Source organism: Theobroma cacao, chromosome 9, assembly GCF_053813885.1.
Source record: "Theobroma cacao isolate CCN51 chromosome 9, ASM5381388v1, whole genome shotgun sequence".
In the NCBI taxonomy this organism is placed as follows: domain Eukaryota; kingdom Viridiplantae; phylum Streptophyta; class Magnoliopsida; order Malvales; family Malvaceae; genus Theobroma; species Theobroma cacao.
Window position 1 is genome coordinate 43489229 of NC_142647.1, and position 15254 is coordinate 43504482.

Below are 15254 nucleotides of genomic sequence, written 5' to 3' on the forward strand. Positions count from 1 at the left end.
TTTGAAATTTATATTTGATATTAAGCTTTTATGTTCAATATTTTTTAAAATCGAATTAAAAATATTATTATTTTGATAAAATGTTGGAAAAAGTTAAATTATTAAATAGTGATATGAGTTTATGTACGTGAAACCTTTTTTTTTTTTCTATTTAAGTGTTCAATCAAAAGAAAAATATTATGATGGTTAGATGATGAGAAAAAAAAAAACTAAATTATAAGATGTTACGAGCTAGTGTACTATAGCCATTGGGTTTATATTTCATTATTTTTTAATTAGGCTCATTACAAATAATGGATATTAAATATAATTTAAAATGAATTAAGTTTGATATTTCCATCATATTTTTTTTACATGTAGTTTACAAACTTTTTTTTGTACATACTGCAAATATGGAACTGTAATTAAATTTCAATTAAATCAATGATAATTATTTGCATTATAATCTTTAATTTCATATCTTTATAATTAAATCAATGATAATTATTTGCATTATAATCTTTAATTTCATATCTTTATAATTTATTGATGTAAAAACGAGGAAAGGAAGCCAAAAAAACCCTTGCAATATTTCTTCCTTATATTATATAGAGTATCAAGCAAGCTTTCGTCAATGAATATAATGGCGACGCATGTCCCTTCCGGGAGAGTTATAAGGCTGAGGCAAAAGGCCAGTGACCAAAGTGGAAACTCCTTACTAGAAAGCTCCAATAAGACAAAGGACGCGTCATGTCAAAGTAGAAGCCGACGCTAGAAATGAGACACAACTGTCTTTTTGTCTGGGGTGGTTGAGCATGTCTCTATCAGTAAAATATATAACGTAACAATCAGGCTGGAGTGAATTGGTGTACTTAAAAATCTTCGAAGAGAAAATATCGAAGGACAGGATCAGCCTGCACCGGGTGCAAACATACTTTGCTGCTTTCACGTATCAGTGTTTGGTGACACAGAATGGGAAAAACAAAAGGGTGGTAATTGGTAACGAAATAAAGAATTAAAGAAATAAAGGAAAATAACAAAGAAAAAGTTTCAAAAAAGCTTAAAACATATATTATTTTTTAACTTTAAAAGACACAAATTTATTCATCAAAGTTTACTATTTGATATTTTTGAAAGTTTTTCTCAATTAAATTTTCTTAAAAGAAATTATCTAAAAGGAATGTGAAAATGAAATGTGAGAAAACAAATGAGAATAATGAAAGAAATTCAGATTTTCTTTTTTACTTTTTCCCCTTTTAATAAGTATGTTATTCTCCTTATTCCTCTTATTATTGATTAAGTTAAAATGTTTTTGATTAGTTTTTTAAAAAAAGGAAGCAAATTCATTGACTAAATGTATGTACTTAATTATGTTTTTTTCTCAAGTCATTCTAAATTATGTTATTTTTATTTGAATATATATGTCAAAAGAAAATAATAAAAAATAAGGAAAGAAAATTAGAGAAGGTTCAATAAGCAAATACTTTATTTTTATTTTGTTTTCTTGCCCTTTTTTTTCAATTTTTTTCTCTTCTATAAACTAAATACCCGTAGAAATCCTAAACTTTAGAATCAACATATTGTAGACAAAATTTCGATAAACTACGATGAAATTTTAAAATCATTTTTAGATTTGAATGTTTAAAGATTGAAAGAAATACTATATATATATATATATATATATATATAAAACAGAGGATGGACAAAAAAACAAAAGATATTTAGGCAATCATTGAGGAGAAGAAATGATTACCCATTAGGGTAGACCTCAAAATGGAGAGGCAAGTGTTTCAATTTCAAACGGTTTCATTTGTTTGTCCGATTTATTTATTTTTCCGTCCCTTTTCTCAAAATGGAAAGGTAAGAAAGAAAGTATTGAAAGATCAGTTATTTCTCTAGTTTGAAAACAAGGAAATTGAGTAAATTCTTCTCTCTCACATAAGAACAAATACTTTCCATAAATGAAGGGATAAATAACCAAAAAATAAAAAGAAAAAGAAAAACTCTCCAAACTTGTTGTTTTGACATTTTTACCATTTAACAATTTTTAATATTTTCATCCATCTCCCTTCCCCACCCTTTTCTCTCTCCCCTTTATCTTCTTTCCCTTCAACCGTAGCTCATCCTCACAAACACATATACAACAGCGTCCAGTCAATCACGTTCTGGGTTTGCATTCGGCAATTTATGCCTATTTTAGGCAGAGAGAACTGGTAGATAATTGTCTAATTCACCAAGTGTCCATCTCAAAATCAAAATTCTTGCAATCAGGCAAATACTTTGGCTAACCAAACATATAATATGGGAATATAGATACATGCTACTTTTTCCAGATTGCTGATCCAAATCACCTTAAGATGAGAAAGCATACTCTTGCAGCCCAAAAAAAAAAAAAAAAAACTACTGGGAGCACCTTCGCCAAAGGGCTAACATACAGCATAATTGCAATCTCAGTACACCCTGTTGCTGACAGTTTGATAAAGGGACCTAAGCTGTGTGTTCCATTTATCTATGGCGGTGTACTTCTTCATACCCTTTGACCTGCACGAGCAAGCAAATGTGAGTACAAAGTCAAATCATTCTGACATTGGTTCAATTTCAGCTGAACCTGGTAGAGAATAATAAGAAATAGGCTGACCTGTCACCACGCTCCAACAGCCGGTTCACTTGATCAATATGCCCATCAATACGATTATCCAAGATCAAGGAAACCAACAACTGCTCAACATCTTTTTCTGGCACATTGAGTTCCTGAATGTTGAAAGTTCATGCAGGAGTTGAATGATATATCTTTTTTTTTAAAAAAATAAAAAATAAAAATAAGCATATCTGGAGTTTATTATATAAAATAAAGGTCAAGCTGAAAATGCTGCTGTAATAACAAATAAAGATTAAAGCAAAATGGAACAACTGAAGCAACTCATAAAAAAGGTTTTCACCTTTGATATAAAAGGGATCCGGATTCTTGTATATGGTTTTATAAGCTTAAGTAGCACTTGAGTTCTCACATTCTTCAAAAGATCTTCAATATAATTTCTGATGAATGGATCATCCATGATTGTCCTCCTGTTACTCTGTGAAAGTAAAAAATTTTAAAATATAAAAGTCCAAGCTTAATAAGAAGTAAAGCAATCAGATGTAATCAGCAATATATATCAGAACAGCCAGAAGCATTGCACAAACCTTAAGGATTTTTTCAAACTCTATTATTTCATTTCGTTGATATGCTGCTATTAGATTTGTCATTGCCAAAATCTCAGGGTCATTTTTGTACCTGCAGGAATAGCAATCAGGGGGGAAAGAGAGAAAGAGGCTACACTTGGAAGGTCGGACTGTGAAAGAACTTACGGCTTTGCCTCCTGACCATCAAAAGGATTAACTTCAGATTCCATCAGCATATTTGCCAGAACAAGGTATCTGGAAGTGGCACAACAACATGAAAAGATCAATTCGAAATATTATCTAAGTTGGTAAAATGACTGGATTAAGAGGTATTTATACAAAGCCAGCAAGGACTGATTGGACAAAAGATTAATAGATTTAATCTCTCTCTCCCTATTCCCACCCCTTGCCTATCTTTTTTATCTGTGCTCCTCCTGGATAGTGCCCTCCTTTTGTGTTCTCACCTTGTCCATCCCTACTTTCTCTTTCTTCTTTGCTCTGCTAGAAGTCAACAACTGGGATTTTCTTCACATGTCCTCCATATTGATCATTCTCTATAATCTGTCTGTCCTCAACCTTTTATGCCTACTGTAGCAATTATTTATTTCTTATATTACTTTAATAAGAGAACATTTTGCCTCACAGTGGCACCTTCATACATGTTTAGAGAAATGTTATCCATTTTATAGATTTGTTCTGGACCACCTAGTACCATAATGGGGTTAGAGCAGAAGGCCGACAAACGATAACTATAGCAGATAAAAAGCTTCAGCTCTCATGTCAAATCTTACTTATTGTAATACCAATGAGAGAAAGAGAGTAGTACACATCAGATAGACAATGTGAAAAAAATTAGGAAAAAGCAATCATACTTTAGGCATTGTATACGTCTCTGATTTCCAGCTTCATCATAGTTCTTGAAAGCTTCAAAGAAATCTGTGGCTGCCTCAGCCCATTGACGCTCAGCCATATGCATCTTGCCACCACATTCGCGAATTATTCCCATGATCCTTGGATGTGGTATTGCTGACTTGATAGCAAGTGCTTTCTGGTATAATTGCTGCATTCAATCCAATATAAGATCAAACACAAACATAAACAATGTAACTTTGTAAAACAATTATCATATAAAATCAAGGTAGGCTCTTAAGCCATCATATATTATAGAACAAAATTACTAATATCCCTGGAAAAGATTAGAAATATCACAACACAAACATCCAACTTTCAAGGCATTTTTTTTATTGCTTTCTCACAAATCTCAAAAGGAAGTATAAGCATCAAACTCAGTAAGTAGCATGAAGCCCAGTTTAGAGAGGGGTTATGCCCTCTTTCTCTCTCTCTCTCTCCCTCTCTCCCTCTCTATGTGACCTTATAGGTAAATATTACTTATACCATAACATTTCTAAGATTATAGTTTGCTGAAATGATCATATTTGCTAAAAAAAAGAAAGAAGTCATAACATAATATTCAGTTCCAAATAATTTTGATATTCTTCTAATGTAAGATGATAAAAGAAGAACGAGTTGGCAAGGAAAGAATACAGTGTTAACAAAAGGCAGAAAGGTAGTGGACTACACATGCAATTGAAATTGAACAATACAGAAAATTTCAGGAAGTAAATGGTGCTTTGTGGCAATGTGAACTATACTAGTGAACAGGATTCGAAAGAATTTCTGGCTATAAGGGAATATATTTTAGTAGCTCTAGGTTTAATAGTTGCTAAAATTCTAAAGAATAGCAAAATGAAGACAGAGATACACTTTCACACCTAAGGTTCTGGAGATTTCATATCTTAGTTTAACATTGCTTCACACGAATCCCTGAAGAAAGCATATTTGATATTGGGCAAACAACAGATTGGGCACACATTTTGCTTTGTACCTTACATGGGAAATCAATGATGACATAAAATCCAATATCATCTTTTTCAGTTGTAGGCCTTTGTAAGGGAAATACAACTGCATGTGTTACATTCTTACAAACTGCCAAACATTTAACTTATGTCGTTGTTGTCATTTGTAATAATTATATTAGACATGTAACAGCACCATTCCTTATTCATCAATAAAGAGATCTTTATCATACCAGCTGGATTTAAAATATGTCAAATTTTCACTTTTTTGGTACATATGAGGAAGTCTAAAGGGGGAAATGGGATTAAATCCTTAGACCTCAATCCTCTAAAATAGGGGTAACAACTGCCAGGTCAATCCTAGGTTGTTCTTGATGACATTTTTTCTACAAGCAGTCTATGATTCCTTTAAAAAACAAGGAAAGAAAGAGGGAAGAGGGACAACTGAAATCAAGTTTGAGAACTTTCCCTTTTCTTGGAGAGATTGTAAAGGGTAGATGGCTTTAAATTAAGCAAGTATCTTTACTTCACATGACTAAATCAAGAAACAAAGTATTCAACCAAGCTTCACAAAGTCCTAGCCCAACCAAAATGGACATCTGTGAGTCTGTATCCATATTTCATCTTAAAAAGGAAGTTAAAAGACAAAGAAGAAAAAATGGAAAGTTTTTACCTTCAGCTTCTTGTTGTTCTTGGTCTCAGTATACATTTGAATTTCAATTGCATATACCTCCAGAAGCTGACTTCCCTTCTTTTGATCATCAGTACCATCTTCCCTTTGACAAGACTTATGAAGTTCCTTCAAAATCTGATAGTGCAACACATTAGCTGATTATTAACACTCTGAATCGTGGATATTTAAAATTAGGAGGTTTTGAAAAACATACCTTGCTCATTCGCCCGTACTCACCCATATCAAACCAGATCTTGCAAAGCTTAAGATTTGTCTTAAACCAAAGTCTCTGCATGCGAAGAGAGCAATAAATCACAACTTGATGCAAATGATAGTGTGATGGTATTGTAGAATTGATAGTTCTCTAACCTCATTCTTTGCCTCTTCAAGGGCCTTCAGTGTAGTCTGATAGAATTCTTGCAAAAGACCAAAATTTTGACTAGCTGACCCGGAAACAAAATCCATAATATTGTTTATACATTTTTCACTGTAATTTCGCGTCACAGCTGATTTGATGTATGTTAACATCTCCCTGTAAGCGTCCATCATTTCTTTATACCTCCCTAAACGGTAATAGAGCTTTACAGTTTGCTTCAGAGCTTTGAATCCCCTAGCAGAGAAAGTATTGGTACAGCTAGTTAATATTGATAAGGCTCAAATCAAATACATACTTCTTTGGTGAATGGAGAGAATTACTTTTAATGGATGCATAAAAACAATAACCGCAATTTGTAAAGTTGCAAGAACTTTATTTGCATAAGAGAATTCTTCAGTAAATTTAACATAAGACGGGAGTCCACCAGTGGAGAGGTAACAGACACTATATGCTCTTAATAACATGGCTAGCATGTTCTAAATCGAAAAAATACTTAGCAAAAAGAGAGCAAAAAGAGCATTACTGAACAATAATTGTAGAAAGGATAGGTAATAACCATAATCTAACAGCAAGTAACAAATCCAAATGTCAATTCCAGAGAACTCACCACTCAGCCTTTTCAGGCTCCATGTTAACAACTTCAGCAAAACCAGCAAGCGCTCCTTCAGGGTCTGTTTCTACTAAACCTTTTATGAAAAAGGAAAACAAATTATTAGCAATAAAAGGTAGGAAATTGATAAGATCTTCAACCAAAAAAAAAGGTTTTAAGCATTTATCCAAACAGAATTGGACCCTTGAGCTCACCCCCACCTCTACTCTATGGCAGAGGAGATTCTACTTAGGAACCAATAATATGATATATCAATTACTGATTAATTAAGAGGACATTGAGAAAAAGCAAACACAGTCACACACACATACATAATACAAAGCACGGCACTTAATGAGATTAACTAACCTTTAACAGAAAACACACACACACAAGGGAATAAGAAAAGCTTAGTGAACAAATAATGATACTCCAATGAAAAAAGTAAGGCAGGAGGGGTTAATTGCTAAACTCATAATTGGCCTAACAAGTTTAGGTTACTATCGGACCCCTACGCAACTATTATAAATGAATAATTGCTCAATTTTACAGGCAAAATCCCTAACCGCACTTTTCAAATATGAACCTGCAGCACTTGTCAGCCATATTCAAAAGATGAGCTCTAACTTTAATCTAAGGTAATACTTTGAAGCACGTAAAATGTGAAGAAACAAAAATTTTAACTTTTTTTTGGGTAAAGCTAAAAAAAGCATGATCCTAGCCATAACAAAATTGAGATTTTGAGAACAATATTCCAAAAAAGAAAGAAAGAAACCTTTGGAATTGTAATATTGATTCTCAATGTCAACGTCTTGTTCCTCAGGTTCCTCATCGGAGTACTCAAATCCATAATCCTCCATATCTGCATCTGCCCAATTCCAAAAACCGATCGATTTTATCAAACAGTGAATAATAAAGAAACTGAATTTTAAAAAAAGAAAGGTTAAAAAAAGAAAATTTAAATTTGATAAAAGGAAATCATCAGAGAAGATAGGAGAGACCTGAAGCCATGATTGCTGGGATGAAATCGACAGGTTTAGTGAATTAGAAAATTTTTGGAATTAGAGAAGCGAAGGTGAAGGTATCGATTTGCTGAAATAAAAGTAAATTTCAAGCAAAGCAATAAACCCCCCACACTGGGCACTGCTACTGTTTCGAAAGTCCTTGATAGGGTGTGAACAGTAGGAGTTGAATAGGCAGAAACCTGCCTTCTTCCTTTCTCTTCTCCTTTTTACAGTGCTACCGTCCTAGCAACAGAGGGCGTTTGGTGAAACAACTTTCCCTATCCGGATCAAAGTATAAGTGGTGTAAGTCTATCCTTTTACCCTGTTTGGTTTTCAGATGTCTAATGGGCTTCTGCAGAAAAAGCGGCTAATGGCCCATGTCAGAGCAAAACTTATTGCTCTTCTCCTTAATTAAACCTTATAATCTTATCTTTCTAAATATTTAAATATTTTAATTAATCAATAATTATAATGTTATCTTTTGACAATCACATTAACAAAAAATACCACTTAAAAATTACTTCACACCCAAATTTGCCAAAATATAGTTAAATGAACTTTGGAAACTTAAAAATATTATTGCACTTGAAGAAATATCAACAGTAAACTCTACCCCTCATCCACATTGGTTATGAAGAGTTTTTGTGCAACTATTTCTGTCAAAATCTTCAAGACCACCAATGGCCAAAGAAAGAAGCATCTCCTAGCATCATCTGCTGCCAACTTTGCAATGATCACCACCAAACCAGACCTTACACTCTTTAAAGACATGGAATACTGTCTCCTCCAATGAGGACACTCTGCCTGATGACGGCTCCGCAATGGCATGATTTGTACGAGACATATACCTCGCAGAGCCCGCCTCTGGGCAATCTTGATTCTGGCCGTAACTTTCAGACCCCGATGAGGGGTTGTGACCAAAAGAATTCCTTCCATCCCTGTAATTTCTTGCTAACCTTGACCCTTATCTGACCAAACAACTCTGCCTTTTTTGACCTTCCAAGAAACATAGGCAATTGCAGATACTTATCATTCTCCAACACACTACTCATTCCCATAATTCGTTTCACTACTTGTTGGTTTTGTCGTGGAACATTAACGATTTGTAATTTTATTTAAGATCTAGATTCAAACATTTAAAAAAAAATAAAGGGCAAAAACTATGGAATGGGAAGGTACAATCTCTTACATATGCTACGATTTCCCCAATTCTCAACATTCTAATTCTCATATGCAGAGTCGGACTAGAATAGCAAAATGTCTGCAAACCTTTTCATCATTGCTGCTGCTGAAGTCACTGTTCATAGTCAGATGCCTAAACAAAAACAGTTAAAAAGTTCACAGTCGTTTGTTTGAAAACCATAGTGGAAAGGTCAAGAGATTATGATATAATCTTTAGGAAACACGTTTGATCAGTCAATGACTTCATCATACATTAAACATCAGGTTCATAACAATGGGAAAATAGTGAAGATCAAAATATCATAAAAAGAGTATTCTGGCTCCACCAATTAATCAGCATCCATCTCTTCTAGTGCAGTCCTAGCCGCAGCCTTGGCTTCCTCTAAAAGGTCATCTGGAACCTGAAATCCCACGAAGATGAGGAACTGTTCAGATTCTAAGAGTACAAATAAATAAATATCTAGAACTTGCAAAAAATTATCTCTTAAAGAAAATTTAAATTACACAGAAACAAGGAGACACTACTTAATTGTCGATGTCACATTACACAGAAATTAATAAACTATTCTGGTTCCAATAATAGTTAATTAAGCTAGCATTGCCTAACGGTCCTCATTGCAGGGCAGTCAAGTAATAGCATGTGCAAAAAAATCTGGTGTAGTGTTCTATGACAATTGTTTGAGTAGAACTGGCAAAGTTAACTCGAAACCAATCCAACCTGTCCGAACTTGAACCAGATTTGATCAGGACAAGTTAACAACCTGAACCCGAAATGATCAAAACTCGAATTAACTTGAAATTGAAATAACCCAAACTTGAACAATCTCTAAACCTAATCTGAAACAACCAGAATTTATAATGACTTTACTTTTAAAGTCAACAACTTAAACCCAAATAACCCCAGTGTCAAACCCATCTAACCTAATGCAAAATGACCCGAATCAAAACTAACATGTATTTCCTTCAACCCGAAATGACCCGACTCAAAGTGACACAACCAAAACCTGACCCGACCAGCCCAACTACCACCTCTATTATTGAGCATACAAGAAAATATAGGATAAAAAAAAATTATTAAATAACAAGTGGAGGTAGAGCCAATTGAAGATAAAACAAAAGAAACAATGCAAGGTGGTTCTTGATATGCAAGATGAAGGCCAATATATGCTTCTATTAGATGTGATTCGAAGGAAGATTCTCATGTCAAAAGAGGCCACTAAAAGGACACGGGTAGAAGCATAACAAGGACCCTACTTTTACTAATCTAGAAACCTTATTTAGTATATGGTCTTAAAAGAGCACAATAGCATAGTCTAATTCATGTAACCATTCTTGTCTCAGAGGAAAAGGACATGAACTTTGTTGTTGCAGCTAGGTAGAGAGTTGAAATAAATGCATATCTAAAAAAGGGTGTGAAGAATTACCTTTTGATGTTGTTGCTTCGACTCATCACAGACCCAACTCATCTCCAGTTCAAAGGCCTTATCTTTTGCTTCATCATGTACCTTGTATATGCTGCTTAAGAATAACTCACATGATTAAATCTAGAACTGGCATTCTAAGGCAAAAGAAAATACCATGTATACAAATGCATGATGAATGTGAAAATTTAAGATAAAAGCAAAAGCACTCCTCTTGTGACCTCCTCCATCTTAAAAGTTCAAGTTCTCTTGCTCACTTCTAATTTGTTTTCTATTTTAAGTACTGCAAGAAAATGGCGAGTTAAACCATACCACTATAAATTGCCTTCCCAATGAAAAGGAATTCAAACAATGCCCTCTGTTGCCAGAGAAGTGAGATTTCAGTTTTTTGTACTATGTAGGATCATAAAGGAGATTTGACCATCCATAATCCAAACAAGATTTATATAGTTACTTCTTACATAATGACTTACTGGCTTAGGTAAGCTAAATATTTCCACTGCAAGTATAGGACCAAATTCCAATATATAGGAGATAAAATCAGATTACCCAGAAAATAAACTATTTTCTATGTTTTACATTTCAGTCGAAGTAGCTACATCATTAGAGATATTAAGAAGACTAATGAATTAAATTTAACACATTCTTTTATAAGATCTTTAAGTAAAATTATCTTTTTTTGAGGTTCAACATAAGCTTGAAAGTTACGTTTTATCCAAACTCTTGGCAGCTAGTTTTTAGCTACGTAGAGGGAAAACATAAATCTTTCCACCATCATAACACTCAAGCTATTATTGTGCTAAACCAGAAATTGCAAAGAATAACCAAATAAAAAGGAAACCAACTTGATGATGTCGCCTAGATTATACATATTGCAAGGATAACAGAGGATGAGCTTTCAAAATGATGATGATACAAGCAAGAATCCTTAACAGGAAAAACAAAAAGAAATGCACAAACAATTTTAGAACCACTGATTAACATGTCCAGATTCCAAATAGGTAAATTAGAACAGAAACAGGAAGAAATTAAGATAGGCAACACTCACATCTTGGCAACTTCAATAACCCCTTCCCTGCATGTCATCTCCGACAGCTTCAACTTTTCAATTTCTCTGTTCACATTGTACATTCATAGATGAACTTTCAGTTATTTACAAGATGAATGCAGAGGGAAAGAAGTAGCCAAAAATTACAAACGTTGAGATCATAAGAAAGGTTTTAACTTCTTTATATCTTTTGAAGGATATAGCCCCTAAGCAAACAGAATGGAGAAAATCATTTTATGTAGCTTGGCCCAACTAGTTTCACGTTATGGTTAAGTTGACTTGAGTTGACAGCTCATAGGCAAATGACAAGTAGTGGAACAGCACATAGTGGTGGACTCAGCTCATTGCCTTCTACTTGGCTACATCCACTCCACATTTTTATACTTTCTTTTCTATTAAATGAAAAATACAAACTCGGATTAAGGCTTAGTTGGGCTCCATTGAGGGTTTTTCTTTTTCAAATTTTGAATATAAATTTTAAAAATTTCAATTTCATTATGCATCCATTTTTGCTCTTTAGGGAAAAAAATGACAATATTGAGGAAATGCATAAGAGGGGGAAACATCTTAATAATTTGAGAGAAAGCCAGGAATATCTTCATTGTTGATTGGTTTTCATAAGAGAGAATATAAGCAAAAAAAAAAAAAACAAAGGATTTACGTCCATTAAAAGGGTTTTCAACTGGATGACAATCGCATCTAAATACGACAATAGCTTTCACTGGTTGAGAAGGCGAAAAACAAAAAGTTCATCCCATCTAACTAGCGTGCATCACCAAATGACTTTATCAAATGTCTGCTTCTAAGTTCCACCAAATGAAGGAATAGTTTTATAACTTACGTTTTGGCAGCCTGCTTTCCTTTCCCAATGGCAGCACCAAAATATCTCTACATCAATTTAATCAAGCACCCGGTAAACAAGAACAAAACCATCATTAATTATGAGGAAGTATAAATATACCAATAGACCAAGTAACAAAATAGAAAGGAAAATGAAGCTCTAATAGGGAGAAATGAACTTACATAGGAGATGCCAGATGGTTCAACCACATACAATTGGGGTCCATCTCTATCATAACCTCCGAGTATAACCCCACACCCGAAGGGCCTGAGCCACCAGTAGAGGGTGCATAAATGCACATAACTTGCGACGCGTTCAGCAAGTTCTTTGACAGGAATGGGTTCACCATAAACACTACACACACCCAAAAAAAATATGAAACTTATAATAAGATGAGCATATAACAATATAATTTTTTTTTAAAGCTGAATTTTTGGGATTGGAAGTAGAGAAAACAATAAAAACCTTTCATAATTAGTAGCTTCAGATTTAGCACGTGCCACAATCTGTCTACCATCAGCTGCTAATCCTGCCACTGCCTAATTATAGTATTCAATATCAGAGAAAGAGAGAGTATCCAAATGTAGCATTGCAAATGTGGCTAAAGATGCAATGAATTAAAGCAACAGGGAAAAAAAATAAAAGAAGGGGATAACACACCATGCCGGAATGACGATGAACGGAGTGGATTCTTCGATTGGAACCAGGTAACATCATCTTCGATGCTATCAGCTTCTCCACTCCCTAAAATAATAACATCCACTTTCAGTTTACACTTAAATATTTGCTTCTTTTTATTTTTTTCAAAATAAGCGATGGAAGAAAAGAAGAAGCAAAAGCATTACCATAACGATCCCATCTTTGCATTTTATTCCAATTACAGTTCTGCAGAAAAAAAAAAGAAAATAAAATTAGAATTTGGACAACCTAGAAATGGGAAAGAAGTATATGGATATTATAGTAATTATGAAAAGAGAAGAGGAACGGACCCACTGTTATCGACGGCTTTGGCGGCGTATTCAATCTGAAAAACGCGGCCGTCGGGAGAGAAAGTGGTGACTGATAGATCGTAACCTGTTCCGATGCTGCTCATCTTTCTTCTCTGCTTTTTCCTACTTTGCTCTTTGCTCTTCTGTTCTTCTTCTCCCCTTGATATATCGAGTTTTCTTTCTTCTCAAGACTTCACGCCGATGCTAACAGCAAATTCAATGAAAAAAAAAAAATTCTAGCCAATGGGCCAACATGGGTCACTAAAGCTCTGTATATTTATTGTTTAGACGGTCAGCCCAAGCCCAATTATCGCTTCAGGCCTTCATCAGCCCGAATTATCGATTTACAAAATAGAAAATAAAGATAGAGGAGAATTAGATATTAGTCCAAAATAGGGACAAGCGAGTTAAAAAAGAAAGAAAAATATAACACTAAAAATTAAATTCTATATTACTAATATATAGCCAAGTTGCTTTCATAGGCGGTAATAATATGATAGTAATGCATCATTATCTTATCCTATTAAAGGTCTAAACATCCATCTATATATATGTAAAATAAATTAAATAAATATATTTCAAATGCAAATTATGACATAATAGATAAATATACATAATGTAATATACATTTTTCTAAAATAATATTTTATTTCAATGAAATAAATATAATTATATTGTGAATAAATAGCTAAAAATTAATGAAATAAATACACTTATAAACATGAATACATTTAAATAATATTATATAAATAAAGATAGAAGCAAACAATTTTTTTCTTTTTTGGCCTTAATTTCTGGTTTAACGTTCAAATATTTATTTAATGATATAAATAAATACATCAATAATTAAGTAAATAAATATTATATCGTTAAGTTCCTATATGTTTAAGTATATTACTGTTATTGTTAAAGACAATATTATTTATTTTAATGCTAAACATATTATAGAATTATATAGTATGCCAATGTGAATCTAGTGTCTTTAATAATCATTTTCTCTTCTCATCATACCTTACTACACGACTCTCATTATTTTTACAAAAAATTGTCACGTCCCAAATCTAAGGTTTTGGGACCTAATAGACGCCACATACTCATGAAATGAATCTCATAAGCATGTAAGGCAACAACATCTTACTAAACTAAATGTAATAACTCCAAAATCTTTTTAATTTTTTTTAATTTTACTAAACATCAAAACTCAAAATAATACAATTTATATATAATCAATAAAGAGTACAAATTTCTCATCTAGCTATCATCTCTTTACAAATTAAAAAACAAATACTTACATTAAAACTTATAAATGTCAAAAGACATGTACAAATCTTGCTAACCAAAGCTCTCATTGAACAAGTCTAATCCTCACACATGAATACGTGTTGAAATCTGTAAAAATGATAAGGATTATAAGAATGAGTACAACCACTGAACAAGTAACTGACATCCCTTCAGTCGGATTAAGCATGTTCAAAATATTTAAGTCGAAATTATTAATACATATATAAATATCAAAACAAAATTTTAGGTAATCTCATTCAGAATCATATATTTCAAAATATCTATTTTCATATAACAAAACAAACATATTTCACAGATATTTAAATTTTAGTAGTCTCCTGTAACATGCTACGACAACATTTAACCAATGTGGCATAGGTCAGAAATAGAACCACAATTAATCCCGGTGGCACGGGTCAGAAGTATATCAAAAGTAACCATTGGCTGCACTGAACAGATATCATAAACACCACTATTCTATAATCGGTGGTGCGGTTGGAAGATCGATCTCTAATCATAGAATACATGTCGACATGGTCAACATTTAACCCTCATTAGTAGGGTCAGAGTATAGCCATATTAGGAGATAAAACAAAAAAAATATATTTTTAGATTACCCAAATTTCATAAAACAATATATCAACTTTCTCAAGTATATCTCATATACCTCAAAAGCATATTCATTTCAGATTAAATATTTATGTTTATATTCGTGAAAATATATATGCATACATTATACAAAGTCATGAACAATTTCAAAATCAGAAATCACGTTTTGCATAAATCACATTCTAAATCCAACATATAAACTCATATACATATACATTTTGCATGCTCAACCTGATTTTAATAA

The 15254-nt window shown here is 33.1% G+C and overlaps 2 protein-coding genes across 2 annotated transcripts; both read right to left on the reverse strand.

Moving 5' to 3' along the window:
- Window positions 1-2200: 2200 nt before the first annotated feature.
- FUS12 (proteasome family protein) lies at window positions 2201-7934 on the reverse strand. Its single transcript, XM_007015340.3, has 12 exons — window positions 7637-7934; window positions 7411-7503; window positions 6654-6732; window positions 6040-6280; window positions 5885-5959; window positions 5671-5805; window positions 4014-4201; window positions 3328-3396; window positions 3163-3253; window positions 2919-3053; window positions 2618-2730; window positions 2201-2520 (listed from the first exon to the last, which is right to left on the reverse strand). The coding sequence occupies exons 1-12, from the start codon at window positions 7644-7646 to the stop codon at window positions 2430-2432; spliced, it is 1320 nt and encodes a 439-aa protein (XP_007015402.1). The 5' UTR covers window positions 7647-7934; the 3' UTR covers window positions 2201-2429.
- Window positions 7935-8986: 1052 nt separating this feature from the next.
- Window positions 8987-13340, reverse strand: LOC18590053 (proteasome subunit alpha type-3). Its single transcript, XM_007015342.3, has 9 exons — window positions 13121-13340; window positions 12977-13016; window positions 12792-12875; window positions 12597-12670; window positions 12314-12485; window positions 12132-12178; window positions 11291-11356; window positions 10246-10336; window positions 8987-9222 (listed from the first exon to the last, which is right to left on the reverse strand). The coding sequence occupies exons 1-9, from the start codon at window positions 13222-13224 to the stop codon at window positions 9151-9153; spliced, it is 750 nt and encodes a 249-aa protein (XP_007015404.3). The 5' UTR covers window positions 13225-13340; the 3' UTR covers window positions 8987-9150.
- Between the last annotated feature and the right edge of the window lie 1914 nt (window positions 13341-15254).

Excerpts from the sequence above, each read along its gene's own strand:
- LOC18590053 (XM_007015342.3), bottom strand. The coding sequence starts at position 13,224 with ATGAGCAGCATCGGAACAGGTTACGATCTATCAGTCACCACTTTCTCT. Across the intron at positions 13,017-13,120 it reads AAAGCCGTCGATAACAGTGG|AACTGTAATTGGAATAAAAT; the intron begins GTCCGTTCCTCT and ends TTTTTTCTGCAG. Across the intron at positions 12,179-12,313 it reads AACCATCTGGCATCTCCTAT|AGATATTTTGGTGCTGCCAT; the intron begins GTAAGTTCATTT and ends AAATTGATGTAG.
- FUS12 (XM_007015340.3), bottom strand. Across the intron at positions 3,054-3,162 it reads AGTTTGAAAAAATCCTTAAG|AGTAACAGGAGGACAATCAT; the intron begins GTTTGTGCAATG and ends TTACTTTCACAG. Across the intron at positions 2,521-2,617 it reads CTGTTGGAGCGTGGTGACAG|GTCAAAGGGTATGAAGAAGT; the intron begins GTCAGCCTATTT and ends TTGCTCGTGCAG.